The 19,464-nt window shown below is 41.3% G+C and overlaps 1 protein-coding gene across 1 annotated transcript; it reads right to left on the bottom strand.

The window, feature by feature from the left end:
- Window positions 1-13,195: 13,195 nt before the first annotated feature.
- LOC140858797 (uncharacterized) lies at window positions 13,196-14,008 on the bottom strand. The gene has a single exon (XM_073260080.1). It carries the CDS (start codon window positions 14,006-14,008, stop codon window positions 13,196-13,198), a length of 813 nt encoding a protein of 270 aa, XP_073116181.1.
- Between the last annotated feature and the right edge of the window lie 5,456 nt (window positions 14,009-19,464).

Below are 19,464 nucleotides of genomic sequence, written 5' to 3'. Positions count from 1 at the left end.
AAATTTCCATACCTATGGACCTAGAAAAAATCTATCCTTAGTAACTAGATTACCATCTTAATTCCAATTGAAACATAGAAATAACCACTCTCTATGGATAAAATTAATTATTTCTATGACTTAATTATAATTTTATTCGCATGCCATTACACTTTAATTTATAATCTTTATGTGGTTTTTACCATATTCAGGATGTAGTGGCTACTCCTGAATGTAAAAAACCCACTAACTTTAGTATGGCATCGAATAACCGAAATAACCATATAAAATTTTATTATGATTTTCATCTTTATCATGATCACAAAATTTTTAACAAATAAATAATAATCCAAAGACTTTTATGTGACCAATATAAATTACAAAGTATAATTTAAAAGAAGATCTTTATACAATAAAGTTTATTATGGGGACTAACACTAATCCAAGGGGTCTTTATGTAATAAACTCTATGACTAGGACCATAATGCAATTTTAGGACCTTCATGGAATTAGCTACTTTATCAGGGACTAAATTGAAAATATCCCTAAACACATCTAGTTCAATCAATTAAAATAGTCTTCAATTAAAAGAGCCTTTTATCGAATATAGACTTTATCAGGGGCTTCAATGAAAAATGTCCTTTTCTCTAAACGGATCCAAGTCGGATTTCAGAATTTGGATTGGACACAAAACCTGAACCCATTAGGCTTCATCTCCTTCCTCACTTGGTTTTCTTCTTTCCCGATTACCACCTAAACCCCATGGCCACCGCTTGAAGCCCCAAATCCACCATCGGTAAGCCATGGGCCGTCCTCCACCATCGACGGCTGGCTTGAGAGTGCCATCCCGACCATCGATGAGACGACAAAGGGTGGTTATAATTATTGAAAGTTAATTTGTAATTAATGTTAGTGAAAGTTCAAGAGTCTAGTCATTAATATGTTATGAAAATCAAAGAGTCATGTAACTCTTAAATCAAAAAGTCAACTTAGAAAAACTAAGGGTCATTTAGAAAATCAAAGATTACTTTATATTTATGAGGGTAGCCTAAGAGTCACCTTCATGTATCTATATATAGGACCTTATGTAATGAGTCAAATAGTGTGGAGTAATCTATGATTCTATAATATAAGAGTATTATCCAATCCTCATCCCACTCTAAGTATTTTCTATGAGCATCATATTCTATTAAAGTAGTAGTATTTGAGTTTGTGATTGTGCCCATCACCCTTCCAATAAAGTAGTATCAGAGCAAGATCGATCCTAAAACAACTATCAAAGCATAGGATTGATTCTATAGCTAGAGCTGGAACTGGACCGGATCAGGTTGGGTTCTACCCCTGCCCGAGCCCGGCCTGAAAAATTTTTTCAGGCTTCGGGCCAGGCCTAGGCCTGATTTTTTTGAAAAAATACAGGCCCAAGCCCGAGCCCGAGACCATCCCGAACCCAATTGGGCTGGCCCAATTCCAAATTGGTATAAGGTGTAAGGTCCGAACCCAATCGAGCCTGGGTGAGACGGTTGCGGTCCTTACAGAGGGAGGGGATGAGCAGGGGAGGGGACGGTCGGAGGCAAGGGAGAGGAGGGAGGAGTGAGAGGGGGAGGTCGGTAGGGGCAATGGAGGAGTATTGGAGAACACCGCCTACCAGAAGGCTCCCACTGTCATGCCGTCGAGCATCCCCCTCTGTCGAGAGCTCCTATAGTGGCATCACGGCCGATAGCTTCAGATCACCGCCTAACACACTAACGAAGCCTATTTGGGATACCATCTGGCGGGATCTGTCGTGGATCGCTAGCAATCTGAAGTTGATCATCTTTTCGAACCCCTTTCGGGAGGATCCAGACAAGGTGCTCCGAGATTGGGATCTTTAGGGCTAATGATCGAAGAACTCCGCCACCATCAACACCTTCAACTCCCCTCCACCGTAGCTGCCATCTCCCGCAGCCAAGTTCACCGCCGCCTCCACCTCTGGCATCAATGCATCATCTTTTCCCGACAGCAGCTCCCTCCGATCAAGAGGGAGACTTCCCACTCCATTGACTCTGATTTGATTGTACCAAAGTCCAGGCAAAGGCGGAGGAGGGGCTGGAGGGCGGAAGAAATATTGGGCCTGATTCGGGCTCGGGCCCAGGCCGGGCTCGGGCCGGACCAAAGGTTTGCCTAAGCCTGGCCCGAAAGTAAATCGAGCCCAATTTTTTGGGCCCGAGCCCGACCAGAATAGTTTCGGGCCGAGACCGAAGTCCGACTCAATGGGCCTTGGGCCAGCCCGAGCCCACTTCCAACCCTACATATAGCAACTCACAGAGCCAAAAAGCCATAGAGCCACAGAGCCAGAGAGCCTCAGAGCTTCAGAGCCAGAGAACCATAGAGCCACAAAGCCAGAGAGCCTCAGAGCTTCAGAGCCAAAGAGCCTCAGAGCTTCAGAGCTAGAGAGCTTGAGAGTTTTTTGAGAAAGTAAAAACAAAAAAATAAAAAAAATAAGTGTAGTTTTTTCGATAAAATTGAGAGGTTGAAGTAAAGAGACCTCTTTATCAATAATAACAAGTGTGTGCAATAGAGGATGAAATGCCTATATCTGTGGTTGCACTATTGAAACTGATGCTCAAGGAGATATTTAAAAAATTGAATTTATCACCAGCAAGGTATACATGTGAAAAATCTGGACTAGATCATTTATCAATTTTTGTAGCAACATTTGAGTTTGAAGATTCGAGTGAAAGATTAGTGATCGATGGTTATAAAAGTACTATAAAAAAAAAAAGTTGAGAATGATGCTACCTACAAGCAATCAAATATTTGAAAGGTATTTATAATATTATTATTAAAGATGCTCATTTTCTAGAGATGGTTGAAGTCAAGACTACTGTGAAAGATTTGTATAAAAGTTATGAAGATTTGAAGAAAAATTATAAAGACACGATGAAAGAACTGAATGAGTTAAAGCTGAAGATGGAAGAAAGAGTGATTGAAGAAGATACTGGGACACATTCTCATGGAACAAAAGGAAGTCCTGATTGCAGTCCAAATTCATGATTAAAGATGTTATAAAAATTACAAATTAAGGGGGAGTGTTGGAAGTTAATTTGTAATTAATGTTAGTGAAAGTTCAAGAGTCTAGTCATTAATATGCTATGAAAATCAAAGAGTTATGTAACTCTTAAATCAAAAAGTGAACTTAGAAAAACTAAGGGTCATTTAGAAAATCAAGGATTACTTTATATTTATGAGGGTAGCCTAAGAGTCACCTTCATGTATCTATATATAGGACCTTATGTAATGAGTCAAATAGTGTGGAGTAATCTATGATTCTATAATATAAGAGTATTATCCAATCCTCATCCCACTCTAAGTATTTTCTATGAGCATCATATTCTATTAAAGTAGTAGTATTTGAGTTTGTGATTATGCCCATCACCCTTCCAATAAAGTAGTATCAAAGCAAGATCGATCCTAAAACAACTATCAAAGCATAGGATTGATTCTACAGCTAGGGCTAGAACTGGACCGGACCAGGTCGGGTTCTACCCTTGCTCGAGCCCAGCCTGAGCCCGACCCAAAAAATTTTTTCAGGCTTCGGGTCGGCCCTAGGCCTGATTTTTTTGAAAAAATATAGGCCCGAGCCCGAGCCCGAGATCGGCTCGAACCCAATTGGGCTGGCCTGATTCCAAATTGGTATAAGGTGTAAGGTCCGAACCCAATCGAGCCTGAGTGAGACAGTTGTGGTCCTTACAGAGGGAGGAGATGAGCAGGGGAGGGGACGGTCGAAGGCAAGGGAGAGGAGGGAGGAGCGAGAGGGGGAGGTCGGTAGGGGCAATGGAGGAGTATTGGAGAACACCGCCTACCAGAAGGCTCCCACTGTCGTGCCATCGAGCATCCCCTCTATCGAGAGCTCCTACAGTGGCATCACGGCTGACAGCTTCGGATCGCCGCCTAACACACTAACGGAGCCTATCTGAGATACCATCCGACGGGATCTGTCGTGGATCGCCAGTAATCTGAAGTTGATCATCTTTTCGAACCCCTTCTGGGAGGATCCAGACAAGGTGCTCCGAGATTGGGACCTTTAGGGCTAATGATCGAAGAGTTCCGCCACCATCAACACCTTCAACTCCCCTCCACTGTAGCAGCCATCTCCTGCAGCCAAGTTCGCCACCACCTCCACCTCTAGCATCGACACATCATCTTTTTTGACAGCAGCTCCCTCTGATCAAGAGAGAGACTTCCCACTCCGTCGACTCTGATTTGATTGTACTAAAGTCCAGGCAAAGGCAGAGGAGGGGCTGGAGGGTGAAAGAAATATCAGGCCTAACTTTGGGCCTGATTCGGGCTCGGGCCCAGGCCAAGCTCGGACCGGACCAAAGGTTTGCCCGAGCCCGGCCCGAAAGTAAATCGAGCCCAAATTTTTGGGCCCGAGCCCAGCTTGAATAGTTTTGGGCCGAGATCGAAGCCCGACCTAATGGGCCTAGGGCCGGCCCAAGCCCACTTCCAGCCCTATCTACAACAACTCACAGAGCCAAAAAGTCATAGAGCCACAGAGCTAGAGAGCCTCAGAGCTTAAGAACCAGAGAGCCATAGAGCCACAGAGCCAAAGATCCTCAGAGCTTTAGAGCCAAAGAGCCTCAGAGCTTTAGAGCCAGAGAGCTTGAGAGTTTTTTGAGAAAGTAAAAACAAAAAAATAAAAAAATAAGTGTAGTTTTTTCGATAAAATTGAGAGGTTGAAGTAAAGAGACCTCTTTATCAATAATAACAAGTGTGTGCAATAGAGGATGAAATGCCTATATCTGTGGTTGCACCATTGAAACTGATGCTCAAGGAGATATTTAAAAAATTGAATTTATCACCAGCAAGATATACATGTGAAAAATCTGGACTAGATCATTTATCAATTTTTGTAGCAATAGTTGAGTTTAAAGATTCGAGTGTAAGATTAGTGATCGATGGTCATAAAAGTACTATAAAGAAAGAAGCTGAGAATGATGCTACTTACAAGCAATCAAATATTTGAAAGGTATTTATAATATTATTATTAAAGATGCTCATTTTCTAGAGATGGATGAAGTTAAGACTATTATGAAAGATTTGTATAAAAGTTATAAAGATTTGAAGAAAAATTATGAAGACGCGATGAAAGAACTGAATGAGTTAAAGTTAAATATGGACGAAAGAGTGATTGAAGAAGATACTGGGACACATTCTCGTGGAACAAAAGGAAGTCCTGATTGCAGTCCAAATTCATGATTAAAGATGTTATAAAAATTATAAATTAAGGAGTGTTGGAAGTTAATTTGTAATTAATGTTAGTGAAAGTTCAAAAGTCTAGTCATTAATATGCTATGAAAATCAAAGAGTCATGTAACTCTTAAATCAAAAAGTCAACTTAGGAAAACTAAGGGTCATTTAGAAAATCAAGGGTTACTTTATATTCATGAGGGTAGCCTAAGAGTCACCATCATGTATCTATATATAGGACCTTATGTAATGAGTTAAGTAGTGTGGAGTAATCTATAATTTCATAATATAAGAGCATTATCCAATCCTCCTCCCACTCCAAGTATTTTCTGTAAGCATTATGTTCTATCAAAGCAGTAGTATTTAAGTTTGTGATTGTGCCCATCACCCTTCCAACAGTAATGGATGGAAAATCGATGGAGAAGAGGCCAAAAATCGGTGCTCCTCCCCTCCTAAGCTCGGTCGATGGTTGTCGGAAGATCCTAATCGATAGACCACCACACTTAATAGGATCTTTCACCCCTTTAAGCCGGTGATTGGTGGTTTATCTCAATGGGAGGATGGTGGGAGAACTAGGGGCATAGGCCGGTGCTTTCTTCCTTAGATCCAGGCCGATGGCATCTAAAAATCTCCATGAAATCCAGCCCCACCATCAGAGAGCGATGACCCGGAGTCCTAATGGAGGTCTACCTGATACAATTTCAAAGGAGAGCCAACTGGCATGAAAGGTCCGAAAATCATGCTGTCGACTTTGGGCGGCTTAGCACGGTGGCTACCGGAAGGGAGGTTGCCAGAAAGGGTGGCCAGGCGAGGAATGCTAGCGACCAATCATGGCCACTAGACATGGACCAGAGGTTCGACCAGCCACCTGGATGAAGAGAAGAAAAGGGCACACCATCGGCCCTTTCTTCTTCTTTATTTTTTTATTTATTTTTTTATTCAAAAAAATTCTAACCCAAAATAAATTCTAGATAAAAAATTATAAATATTTATAGGATCCAGGAATAGATCCAGATCTTAATGACTTCAATCTTATGCAATCAATCCATCAGCCCCATCTCCGGATGTCAGAAAAAGTAAAGGAAAATCCCTTTCTTCTTCATCTTATTCATAAATAATGAAACAATTTCTAATATGTCAAAAATTAAAAAAATGGTATATAAAAATTTTTCATATAGCAATAAAATCAATAGGGTTGCAGAAAACAACATCGAGGATAGCTCTGATACTACTAAATATAGAAAATTTAATCTTGATGCAGAAATAATATATCTCTAGCCATTGTTATTTAAGCTCCAAAACGAATCAAAGATGAAGAACATTGTGAGAATACCGGAGGATGAATCTGTCAGATGGATCTGTCTCACTTTTATCCTGCAAAACAATGCTACAAAAGAGTTCTTCCAATTTATGCCTGAGGATCTCGATGCCTATTACTAATGGAGAGTCATAGGCTGTATTTATAGGCTAGAAGACCAAAGACTCATTTAGATTAATACAAGTACCTTTCCATCAAAGAATCATAAGTATAGTAAAGTCGTTATTTTGACCAGAGTCCATCTTTATCTCAAAAGAGTTTGAATTATTTATTATCATCTTAATTATCTTAAATTATCTTTAATGATTTAGTCATATGTGGGCCACATCAAGTCCTTAATATTGGGACGAGCATAACACAGAGACCATACAATGGAAGTTAATCAAAGCCATTCTTGTGATGCATAGACACTTGGAAGAAATAATACCCAATATCCCATTGTATATAAGGCAGAATATAGAGAAAGTATAAGATAGGTAACTTGGAAGCATTTTGTTAGCCACAAGAAGTTATTGTTACACATTTATGGATACACATAGAGATATAACACCAGAAGTAGCCATTAGCTCCTGAAGAAGATAGAATCAATAGAAAACTGCACTGAAAATATAATCAAAGACGTTAAAGAAAACCTTTCAACACCACCCTTGATTTTTTTATTGCACTCTCTATTTTTATAATCTTTCCACTTTCTTTGAACTTTTTAACATTATTGTGCAGAATCTATTTTTCATATAACATGTATTCTTGAAACCACTCCCATGATTTATTTTGATAACAAGCGCCGACATCCTATCCAAAGATATCTGATTCAGATGGGAGTGAGGGCTTAAGAAACAAAGTGTTTTTTTTTAGGTCCAAGGGAGGCACATAGCCACCCAGCATTTATTCAGTAATCAGATATTTACAAAGTGAAAAGTTGGAAGAATGGTAAGTAGAATGAAGTAGGAATACAGAGAAGAAAAAACCCACCATCAGCCATATTCTAGTGGCTTACATAGATAAAAAAAATGAAGCTTCAAACAGATAAAAAAAGAACAAAACTGCAAAGCTTTTCCTGTAGCTTGGGAACCTGTAACATGAGAGTAATATTCATGAGCAAATATTCAGGAGTAGGGGTCTTGAACAAGTGCCGGTACAGATTTGATTTTTGACCATATTTTTTTATGCTCTAGACTTGAGTTTCCTTCATGTAAATTAGACCAAAGATTAAATATGCTAATGCATTCATAAGCTATAGAACTGAGATAGGAGCATTTGTTATAAAAAATTCTTGCATTCTTCTCATTCCAACAGCTCCAAGTGATTGCCCCAATGAGAGATAGGATAATAGGTCGAGTGGTAGAAGAGAAATATCTTCTAATCTAGTACCAACAAAGACCTTCAAAATTACAGTGACATTAAGAAACTCCTATTTGATCATAGGTCACCTTCCACAAGGTAGCAAAGAAGGGATAATCACTAAATAAATGATCAACTGTCTCAATTGGATTTTGGCACAGCATACAAACCCCCAGATTTTTTCTCAATTTTTTGCCAATGACATGCCTAGTGTTGATTCTCTTCTTCCAATATAACCATAGAAAGCACTTCATCTTTAGGGGAGTCTTGATACTTCATAAAGCAAAGCTGAATTTGCATTTCACCCCTTTAGAATTAATAAAGTTGTATAAGGAAGCTAATGAAAATTCACCTTTGATGCTTGATCTCCATTCTACCTTATCATCTTCATATGTCAGAGTTATTGTTGTAAGTAGTGACCTCAATAGATTTAGCTGATCACATAGTTTCCTTGAAGGCTGTCTTGGGGATCTTATTATCCATGTCAATGTGTGGGGATTAAAATAATCACCACCATTCCATTTTTCTTTGAGCAACGAGCATAAAGTAATAGGAACATGAGTTTTAGAGGAGCTTCACAAAGCCAACTATCCTTCCAGAATAAAGTTTTTCTTCCATTTCCAACTTTGTAATGAACTCTGTTGGGTATAAAAAACCCTCAGCCGAAGTTCCCAACAGGATTGACCCTCCCGAGACTCCTCCGGCTTTCGACCGCAGATGGTATCTCCCCGGACTTCTCCAACAGCCGGATTCCCGCAGTACTGACCAAATTTCTCCGACGGACGAACTCCCACTACACCACCCGAGCTCCTTCGACATGAGTTCCCCCAGTTATCTATTAAACCACCCCGAGCGCTCACTAAGCTCCGCCGACAGCCGACTTTCTACGACTATCAGCTGCTCCCCGAATCCCTTCCAAACTTCTTCCAGCCAGGTTCAACTCCAATCCGAACTACTCCGAACTCCGCCGACGGCTGAACTTCTCCAACGATAGATTCCTACAACTACCAGATCTCAGCCCGGACTCCTACGAGAGCCGGATCTCATCCCCGACCCCGACTGCGAAAAGGCTTCGCCCGGACTCCTATGGGATCCGAGCTCCGCCCTCGACCCCGATTGCTGGTAAACTTCGTCCGGACTCCTACGGGAGCCGGACTTCATCCCTAACTCTGATTGCAGGTTGACTCAGCCCGGACTCCTACGGGAGCCGGATCTCATCCCCGACCTCGACTGCGGGAAGGCTTCGCCCGGACTCCTACGGGAGCCGAGCTCCGCCCACGACTTCGCTTACAGGTAAACCCCGTCCGGACTCCTACGGGAGCCGGACTTCGTCCCTGACCTTGATTGCAGGTGGACTTCGACTGGACTCCTACGGGAGCCAGATCTCGTCTCCGACTCCAGCTACGGGCAGACTTAGTCCGGACTCCTACGGGAGCCGGACTTCGTCCCCAACCTCAACTGCTGGAAGGCTTCGCCCGGACTCCTACGGGAGCCGAGCTCCGCCCATGACTTCACTTACAGGTAAACTCCGTCCGGACTCCTACGGAAGCCGGACTTCGTCCCTGACCTTGATTGCAGGTGGACTTCGACTGGACTCCTACGGGAGCCAGATCTCATCTCCAACTCCAGCTACGGGCAGACTTTGTCCAGACTCCTACGGGAGCCGGACTTCATCCCCAACCTCAACTGCTGGAAGGCTTCGTCCGGACTCCTACGGGGGCCGGACTTCGTCCCTGACCTTAATTGCAGGTGGACTTCGATCGAACTCCTACGGGAGCTAGATCTCGTCTCCGACTCCAACTACAGGCAGACTTAGTCCGAACTCCTACGGGAGCCAGACTTCGTCCCCAACCTCAACTGCTGGAAGGCTTCGCCCGGACTCCTACGGGAGTCGAGCTCCGCCCATGACTTCACTTACAGGTAAACTCCGTTCGGACCCCTACGGGAGCCGGACTTCGTCCCTGACCTTGATTGCAGGTGGACTTCGACTGGACTCCTACGGGAGCCAGATCTCGTCTCCGACTCCAGCTACGGGCAGACTTAGTCCGGACTCCTACGGGAGCCGGACTTCGTCCCCAACCTCAACTGCTGGAAGGCTTCGCCCGGACTCCTACGGGAGCCGAGCTCCGCCCATGACTTCACTTACAGGTAAACCCCGTCCAGACTCCTACGGGAGCCGGACTTCGTCCCTGACCTTGATTGCAGGTGGACTTCGACCGGACTCCTACGGGAGCTAGATCTCGTCTCCGACTCCAGCTACAGGCAGACTTAGTCCGGATTCCTACGGGAGCTGGACTTCATCCCCAACCTCAACTGTTGGAAGGCTTCGCCCAGACTCCCATGGGAGCCGGACTCCGTCCCCAGCTCCGGCTACGGAAAGATTCCGTCCGGACTCCTACGGGAGCCGGACTTCGCTCACGATCCCAATTGCAGGTAGACTCCATCCGGACTCCTACGGGAGCCGGACTTCGCACCTGACTTAAATTGCAGGAAGACTCTACCCGGACTCCTACGGGAATCGAGTCTTGTCCCCAACTCTGGCTGCAAGAAGACTTCATCCAGACTCCTACGGGAGCCGGACTCTGAGCTCCTCTCAGACGGATGGCTAGCCACCTCTCCCCGCCAGACACTCCAGCCGAACTTCGACCGACAGGCCTAGGCCCACTGGTAGGCTGCAGCAATAGCCACGACCCTGCTCCACCTCCTGCAACAGATTCCGCGCGGCTCCATCACTCCCTGGCAGGCCGCAGTGACGGCCACGACACTGCTCCACCTTCTGCGACGAATTTCGTGTGGCTCCATCACTCCCTGGCAGATCACCATAATGACCACGATTCTGCTCCACTTCCTGCAACGGATACCGCGCGATTCTCCCATTCTCTGGCAAGTCGCGACAACGGACGCCGCTCCGCTTCCCGTGGCAGACTCCACATGGCTCGCCCCGGTGATAGCCACGGGTCCACTCCACTACTCTCCGCAACAAACTCCTCCTGACTCTGGGCGGCCCACTACCAGACGGTTACAGACATCGCCATCAGTTTGTTGCCCCCTCCGCCTATAAAAGAAGGACCCCATATACGTTATTCTCTAAGCTCTCGTTTTTACCTAGAAACTCTGCTAAAATTTTCGTTCGAGCACTCCATTCTTGTTGAGGCAGAGAACTGACTTGAGCGTCGGAGGGTCTTGCCGGAGCAACCCCACCTCTGGTTTAGACTTCTTTTGCAGGCCCGGTGGCGACCGCGACTCCAGCTTCTCTGGCGCTAGCAGATTTTTGCACCAACAAACTCTATTCCAGAATGCCGGGAGGGAGCTGATAATATCTTTCCAAAAATTTGAGAATCTACGAGGTGGCTTCCAACATCTTGAGAATTTCACCTTCCGATGATATGCAAACTCAATTTGCTTCTTCCAAGATCCCGAATCATTAGAAATGTATCTCCATCCCCATTTTGCAAGGAGGACTATATTCATCTGACTAATATCCTTGATTCCAAGACCCCCCTCTCCCCTATGAAGATAAGTGCTTGACTAGTTAACCTTGTAGGAGAGACCGCTAGAGGATGTTGAGCCCATCCATAGAAATGACCTTCTGAGCCATTCAATCTTCTTGATAACCCAAATTGGAAGCTTGAAAAGATATATATAGTATAGAGGAAGTGCAGTGATGATAGAGTTGGTCAGTACAAGTCTCCCTCCAAAGGATAGATACTTGCTTTTTCAAGAGGCAAGCTGATTCTTAATTCTTTGAATCATGGAGATCCAATCTGATTCAATTGGTTTAGATTCATTGGGTGTTAGCCCCAAACGTCTAAAAGGTGTTTTCATTTCTTGACAATTCAACCATTTTGCACATACTAGTCTACTAATTTCTTCTTGTCTCTTACCGATGAAAGAGATTGAGCTTTTTTGAAAATTGATGGATAAACTTGAAATTAACTCAAAACAATAGAGGATAGTCTTCAACACTGCTAAGTATTGTTTTTCTATTTTAATGAAAATCAAAGTATCATTAGCATATTGAAGAATTTTCGTACACACTGCTAAGTATTGTTTTTCTATTTTAATGAAAATCAAAGTATCATTAGCATATTGAAGAATTTTCGTACCTCCATAAATCCAAGGGTTGCCCACACCCTCGTAGATTTTTGCAGATGCTGCTGCATTCAATATTCTAGCTAGAGGATCCACCACCAGAATGAATAAGAGTAGAGAGAAGGGGTCGCCCTGCCTGAGGCCACGATTGCAGTAAATCTAATTTCTAATTTTTCCATTCACATTCACAGCAATCTTTCCAGAAGTAAGAAGGTTAGATATCCAACCTATCCATTTTGGTGGAAACTTCCTTTTGGAAAGGAGTTCTAACATATAAGATGAACTGACTCTGTCAAAAGCCTTTAAGAAATTTAGTTTGCAAACAATTCCTTGTGAGTTGAATTTTTGAGCATGGTGCAAAATCTCATTGGCACACAAGATATTATCCATGATGCTTCTACCTTTTATATATGCAGTTTGTGCTGAGTTAATGAGATTAGGGAGAAAAGGTTGAAGTCGGTTCGTTAGGACCTTCGTGAAGATCTTGATACAACTATGGATAAGACTGATCGATCGAAAGTCAGTAGGTGCTTTAGCATCTTTCTTTTTGGGGATAAGTGTCAACAATACATAATTCAGCCTTTCCAAGTCAAGGTTATGGTCATAGAGCTACTGAAAAAATTTGAAGATGTCATCTTTGATAATGTCTCAAAATCGTTGGAAGAAACACATAGTGAAACCATCTTGACCCAGACTTTTGTCACCTTTGAAACTGTCTATTGCTGCCTTGACTTCATCAATTGTGAATGGGTCATCAAGGGATCCAGTGTCCGGGGAGTCGATAGGATATAAGTGCTGCCAATCAAGATAAAGAGGAGTAACAGATGGCTTATTAAAAATCTTCTTGAAAAAAGAAGCAAAGATCATTTTGAAATCTTGTGTCTCTGTACTCCACACCCTCTCATTCCACACAAGAAATCCAATTAAGCTTCCTTCTAAAATTAGTTGATTTATGAAAACAAGCTGTGTTACCATCACCCTCCATGAGCCATTTGGTTTTAGATCTTCGTCTCCAATAAATTTCCTCCGCACTATAGATTTCTTGAAGTTTCAGCCTATATGATTGCCTGAGGTCCTGTTCTTCAGCTAATCAGAGAGAAGCCAGCTCTTCTTTACGATCAAGGTCTTGAATGCTATTGAGCAACTTCAATTTATCAGCCCTTTCAGTCGCTTTCATCTTTGATGCCCATCTTCTAAGAAAGTTTCTGGTATTTCTAAGCTTGAGAACTAAATTTGCTACTGCATCCTTTCTAGATCCTGACTCCATCCAAACTCTTGTGACAGCCTCCTGAAAACCATCCAACCATAACCAGCTCTGTCAAATCTAAATAAGCTGCTCGGTTTTTTAAGCCCCGACAAAGACAACAAAATTGGGACATGGTCTAAGCAAGGGTTAGACAAGGCTTCTTGAAAAGCATTGGGGCACCGATCATCCATCTCAGTGGTGATCAAAAATCTGTCCAACTTTGCCAAGATTGGGTATTCCCTATGATTGCTCCACGTAAACCTCTGACCTTTTAGAGGTAGATCTACCAGATGTGCAGTTCTGATTAAAGCTCGAAATGCCTTGGAACACTTTCGATGCTCAGGGTTGTTCCTATCATGATCCTCAACAGTTGCATTAAAATCTCCACCCAGAATCCATGGTCCATTCAGGGATGAATGTATTTCAGTCAATTCTTTCCAGAAGCTCTTCTTGAGATTGCGATCTGTAGGACCATATACACAGGTAAAAGACCAAGCAAAGTCCCGAGACCTATCAAACCAGTGAGTAGTTATAGAGAATTTTTCGATTCGGTCTTTAATGAGATCAAACTTGGCTCCATCCCATCCCACAAAGATGCCTCCAGCAGACCCCACAGCATTGCAAAGTAACCATCTACTGATTTTTCCCCCTGAGATCGATTTTAACAAGACTGTCGAAGGATTCTCAAGCTTGGTCTTCCGCAAACCGATAACACCACAATGATTCATGTCCAGGAAGTCTTTAACAATTCTTCTTTTAGGTCTTTCACCAAGCCCTCTAATGTTCCAAGTTAACAATGTCATGACCAAATATCGAGCAACGAGTACCCATGAGTTGAAGGGACCATTTAATTCAGGCTCTCTTCCAAGCTCCTAAGCATCGCCAAAATTTTTCTGGAATCCGCGTCTTGAAACTTCACTCCTGATTTTTTAGCCCAATCCAGGATAGCCTGTGAGTCAAAGGAATGAAGTAACAGTCCACCTGTTGCAAGCTCCGAGATATCAATCTTGGCCGAGTCACCAGGGATAGCCTGTTCATCCAAAGGTACAGAGGGAGCTGAAATAGGCCGCCTTCTTCGAGGTGGGATGAGTTTTGACGTGGCTAGTTTCACAGCATGCAGTGCTTTGACTCTTGGAACCCTCTTCCTCCACACCGTATCTGAGTTACACACATTGCTGTTGGACCGACAGAAACAAAGTGGAGTAGCTTGAACCGACAAAGGAAGCAAACCCAAAGTAACCCTTGAAGACAGAAGAATACCAAGTCTAGAAAATGACCTCCATCCACCTCTTTCCCAGTAATCAGATTTTGTTGCTCCATCAGAATTAAGACATGAGAAACTCCTCTTGAGTTAGCTGGAAAACATTGTCTATGATGTATAACTAATATTCCATTTTGAAACATTCTCTTGTAACCAGAATTTAGATATTGTGTAATTCCTCTGAGCATGACTAACTTGTCCAAGGCATATAAAGTAGCTGTAGGATCTTGCGTTGAACTTGGTTATGGCCAGGCATCAGAAAAACAAGCAAGCTCTGTCATCCAAGAAGAGCATGCATGTTAGGGGGGGCCGTCTTGTGATATAGCCCAAGCATTCATGAGAACCGAAGCGATGATAAAGGTGACCTGCATAACAACAAGGAATAAAGTTATTACCAAGGACCTCGATAACCAGCACTTCCTTATATTCTGGCATGTTGTACAACTTATGCTGTTCTCTTGCTACACCCCATGTTGTTTCCATAGTAGTAGCTCAGATTGGCATTGAAGAAGAGATCTAAAAACCTACTTATCAACTAAAAAAGATAGCATTACAGAGGCAAGTAAAAGACATGAATGTATACTAGGAGTCTTGTGCATCAGGTGGATGAAACTTTGAGCAAAGTGAACCAATAAAGTAAGATGGTAAAGAAAGTCAATACGAACATGCAATTCATAAGGATAGCCATATTGTACCAAGAGAAGATGCCAGCAGATATCCAAATTAAGAAATTAGGGATTATCTAGTGTAGCAAACTCCATGAGCATCAGCCTGTAATGGATACCTGCAATAAAAATCTGCAATAAAATCAGATGATCAAGAGAAACCCTCTTGCAAAGCCTTATTAGCCATAAAATCTGCAATCTGATTAGCTTCTCTAAGGATGTGTGTAATTTTATAAAAAGCCATAGAAGCTTTTCAATGGTATAGGTCTTTGACACAAGGAATATAACTGAATCTGTGCGGTGTGAGATTATTTAATCATGAGACAATAGTAGCAGATTCCCCTTCTAACCAGATCTGAGAGGCATGTAGTTCTAAAATCACAACCTAGACCCCATGCCATGTAGCCAGTAACTCCGCAAAAGGAACAAAAATATGGGGAAGTAACTTACCACCAGCTCTTAGCATGATAGCATCATGATTTCAAATAATATATCCAGCAGCTGTATTATCCCTAGTTACTGATGCATCAAAATTAATTTTAATAATCCCAATGGGAGGGGATAGCCAAGACTTTAATCAAGATTAACAAAAGGACAAATTCTTTTGTAATTCGCTACCCCAATACCGACACAGAGCTTGCAAACATTGAGGCTGAAGACAATAGTCTTTAGCAAAGACTAGTAGCTGGTGCAAAATATGCAACGGTGTTATCTAATTACTACTAAAACATGTCCATTTCAAGCCCACCATAGCAACCAAGCTACATATGTCAAAAGTGACTTATATTCATTCCCTACCAAGGCATTTGAAAGATAATCCATTAATGCCATCAAAGAATTAGGATAGAAGTTCACTCGATACGTGCAACACAATTACTGCCCACACAGGTGAGCAAAATCATGGTGGATAATAGGATCGATAAGCGCAATCCTCTACTTGATTAGAACATAAATCATAGAACTGGCCATCAGTAGAAATAATATTATTGCAATACACTAGCAAAGCTTTGCAAGGTAACTGATCCCAAGCAAGTCTCCAAAGAAAAGTTTTGACTTGTGGAAGCACGTTTAAAGACCAGATCCAACTACAATTAACCTACGAAATTGGAACTTATCTAGAAATAGACAAACACTTCATGTCTTGTAAAGATGCAAGCACAAGTTTTGATGAACCTCAAACTAACTGATCCGACCAAACACCCTGAGGCAAAGGAATAGTGCTAATGAGCTTAAGAAGATCATTTGGAAAATACTACACAAGACACTGAAAATCCCAAGTTCTATTGGGAGTAATAAAATCATGAACATGCATATGAAGATTGAGATAATCCATATTAATGTAAGTAGACCAAACCATAAAGGGAGTGGTTGTAATCGAGGGGTCTTTGTAAACATTGATAGAAGCACCTGAACCAACCAGCCATTAAAATTGGAACTTCATATGAGACCCAACCTCTGAATTCTTTCACCAAATAGTGGAAGTCCTCCTAGGACAGGTATAGTCAACCCAGGAACCATTCAAATGATATTTAACTTTAACTAAATAAGCGCATAGAGAAGAAGGATGAAGGACCACCTACGCGGCTAATTGGTATAAGCAATGAAACTTATGCTAAGCTAATGGTTGAAACCCCAAATGACTATAGGACTTGGGCATACAATCAAATCCTAAGCAATAAGATGAAAAGCTCGCCGATCCGAAGCATAACCCCAAAAGAAAGACCTAAATTCCTTCTCAATTCTACAAAGAATGGATATAGGAACAGGAGAGAGAATAAAGTAGAATAGCAAATAACACATATTAAAATAAAGTGATATGACTCATAAGAGATAAAGTGCGCCATTTTCAAGCTATAATTTTATTTGAAATTTTGCTAAGTATAAATTGAAAATCAAAAATACGAAGAGGCATACCTGACAAAGGAGGCCCTAAATATTGCCAACTCTATTTTTCAGTAATATGCAAGAAATCAATTATTTGACACTGTACGGTGCAATTAGTACATGGAGTAAAGATTATATGAGATTTTGCAAAATTAATGGACTGACCATAATAGGTAGAATAAGCATTAAGTAATCTAGAGAGACAAACAGCATCCCTTAGAGTAGCACAAACCACCAGTAAATAATCATTTGCATAAAGCATGAGAAATTTTAGGGCCACCATGAATTTTAAATCCTCAAAGAAGATACGACTGGACTGCAGTATGAAGGAAGTTAGAAAAGACTTCAGAGCATAAAATACAGAGATCAGATGAGAGGGGGCAACCCTATCGCAAGCCTCTAGAAGCACAAAAAGGAGAAGTTGTAGAACCATTCACAAGCAAGACAAATTAAGGATGAGAAAATATACCATTGTATCCAAGAAATAAATTAAGTAGGGAACCCAACCTAACTTAGAATATGAAGTAAAAAAGGCCAATGCACCCTATCATAAGCCTTTTCTATATCCAACTTTAACATTATGAATGCCTTAGATCAAGAAGCAGAAATGAGAGAATGCATAATTTCTTGAGCAAGCAAAAGGTTATCAGTAACACTACAATCAGAGACAAAAGCACCTTGCTCCTTAGAAATGAAATCCAACAAAATAATTTTAAGCCTACGCACCATAGGTTTTGTAATAATCTTGTACATGGTGTTATAGAAACTGATAGGCTGATAATCATTAAGAATCTATGGATTGGATTTTTTTTGGAAGCAAAGTAATATAAATCTTTGTCCAGGAATCAGGTAGAGAAGCAGAAGAAAAGAAAAGTGAATAGCTGAGAGGACCTCAGACTTAACAATGGACCAAAAATTTTGAAAGAAAAAAAGCAGAAAAACCATCAGGGCTTGGTGCCTCATCCGAATGCATAGTCATAATAGCACACTCTATGTCCTCCTCTGTAATAGACTGAATTAAAGAGGAACTCTAGATGAAAGATAAAACCAGCATCATAATAGAATAGTCAAGCTTGGGGATCACCATATCCATCTTCCATCTATTTCAAAAATGATCGATCATGATAATATTTTGGATTCAATTATGTCATCTATACAAGATCATGGAGCACTGAAAAAACTTAGTATTAGCTTCTCCCTCTTTAACCTACACAATATGAGATTTTTGACACCACATTAATTCAATACGATGCAAAATTAGCTGATAATCTTGGAGAAAATATGGCAAATAAGAATGATGGTGGCTAAATAAACCTCCGAGTTGCAACTCCCATTTTTGCAACTCATAAATTTGATCATATAACTTTCAAGCTCAAACATTCAGATTATCAATAGTATATTTCCAATTGTTTAAAGCATGATGAATCTTATTAAGAAGCAAAGAAACCCTTATCGTAGGATTATAATTAGAAAAACTAGCCCAAGTATGATGGACAACCTCAATAACTTTTGGGTAAGTGAGCCAAAATTTTTCAAAATAAAAAATAGTCACCCCCTAATGATCTTATTAATGATAGAGACAAGAGGGAATGATACGATGCAAATCGAGCAAGATGAGTAATAAAGGATTCCGAATATAAATTTAATCACAGATCAGACGTAAAATCCCGATCAAAACACTCCCATACCCTCATAGAATCCAAATGGTTATTACACCAAGTATATGAGGGACTCAAACAACCAAGTTCGATAAGACTTATAGTTTGAAGAAAAGTATGGAATCCCCTAACTTCATGATTAACATTAAAGGATTTATCCCATTTTTTGTCAAAAGCATTTAGAATACAATTAAAATCACCAACGAGTAACAATGAAACTTAAAGCGTTAAAACATCTTAGACTTATGACCAAATAAAATGACATTAAAACACTGAAGTACTAGAATACATAATGCCCAAAATCCAAGAAATAATATAATTTAAAGAAACAACCCCAAAAGCAACTTATCTATCAATACGATAAAATTGAACAAAGCCTAAAACTTTTTTCTGCACAATAACTATACAACCTGATAACCTACCACAGGAATCATACAAAAATTTCAGACTGGCTCAAAAAACCTACAGATATGGTTACAAGTAGTCTCGTCATGATGAGTTTCCAAAAAACACAACATGTCCATATTATATTATCTTAGCAACAACATAGTATAATTAGCAAACAAAGGGGCTTTGCCACATCCTGACAATTTCAAACTAGCATCTTCATAGGTAAGGATCGTGGTGTTGATCTACCGAACTAGAATCAACCCATTGCTAGCCTTAGTTATTGACACATGCCTTTAGATCACATGCACATTAACTAAAGAGTTAGAAAGATGATTACCATAAAGGATAGTCTAAAGGTGCTGGCAAACTCCGCCTGGGAAGGACTGAGCTGCATGTTAGAA

This window comes from Elaeis guineensis, chromosome 6 (assembly GCF_000442705.2).
Source record: "Elaeis guineensis isolate ETL-2024a chromosome 6, EG11, whole genome shotgun sequence".
Lineage (NCBI taxonomy): Eukaryota > Viridiplantae > Streptophyta > Magnoliopsida > Arecales > Arecaceae > Elaeis > Elaeis guineensis.
This window is presented reverse-complemented; position numbering and strand designations above follow the sequence as displayed.

Bases quoted from the DNA above. Each gene is read 5' to 3' on its own strand.
- LOC140858797 (XM_073260080.1), bottom strand. From the start codon at position 14,008: ATGACATTGTTAACTTGGAACATTAGAGGGCTTGGTGAAAGACCTAAA.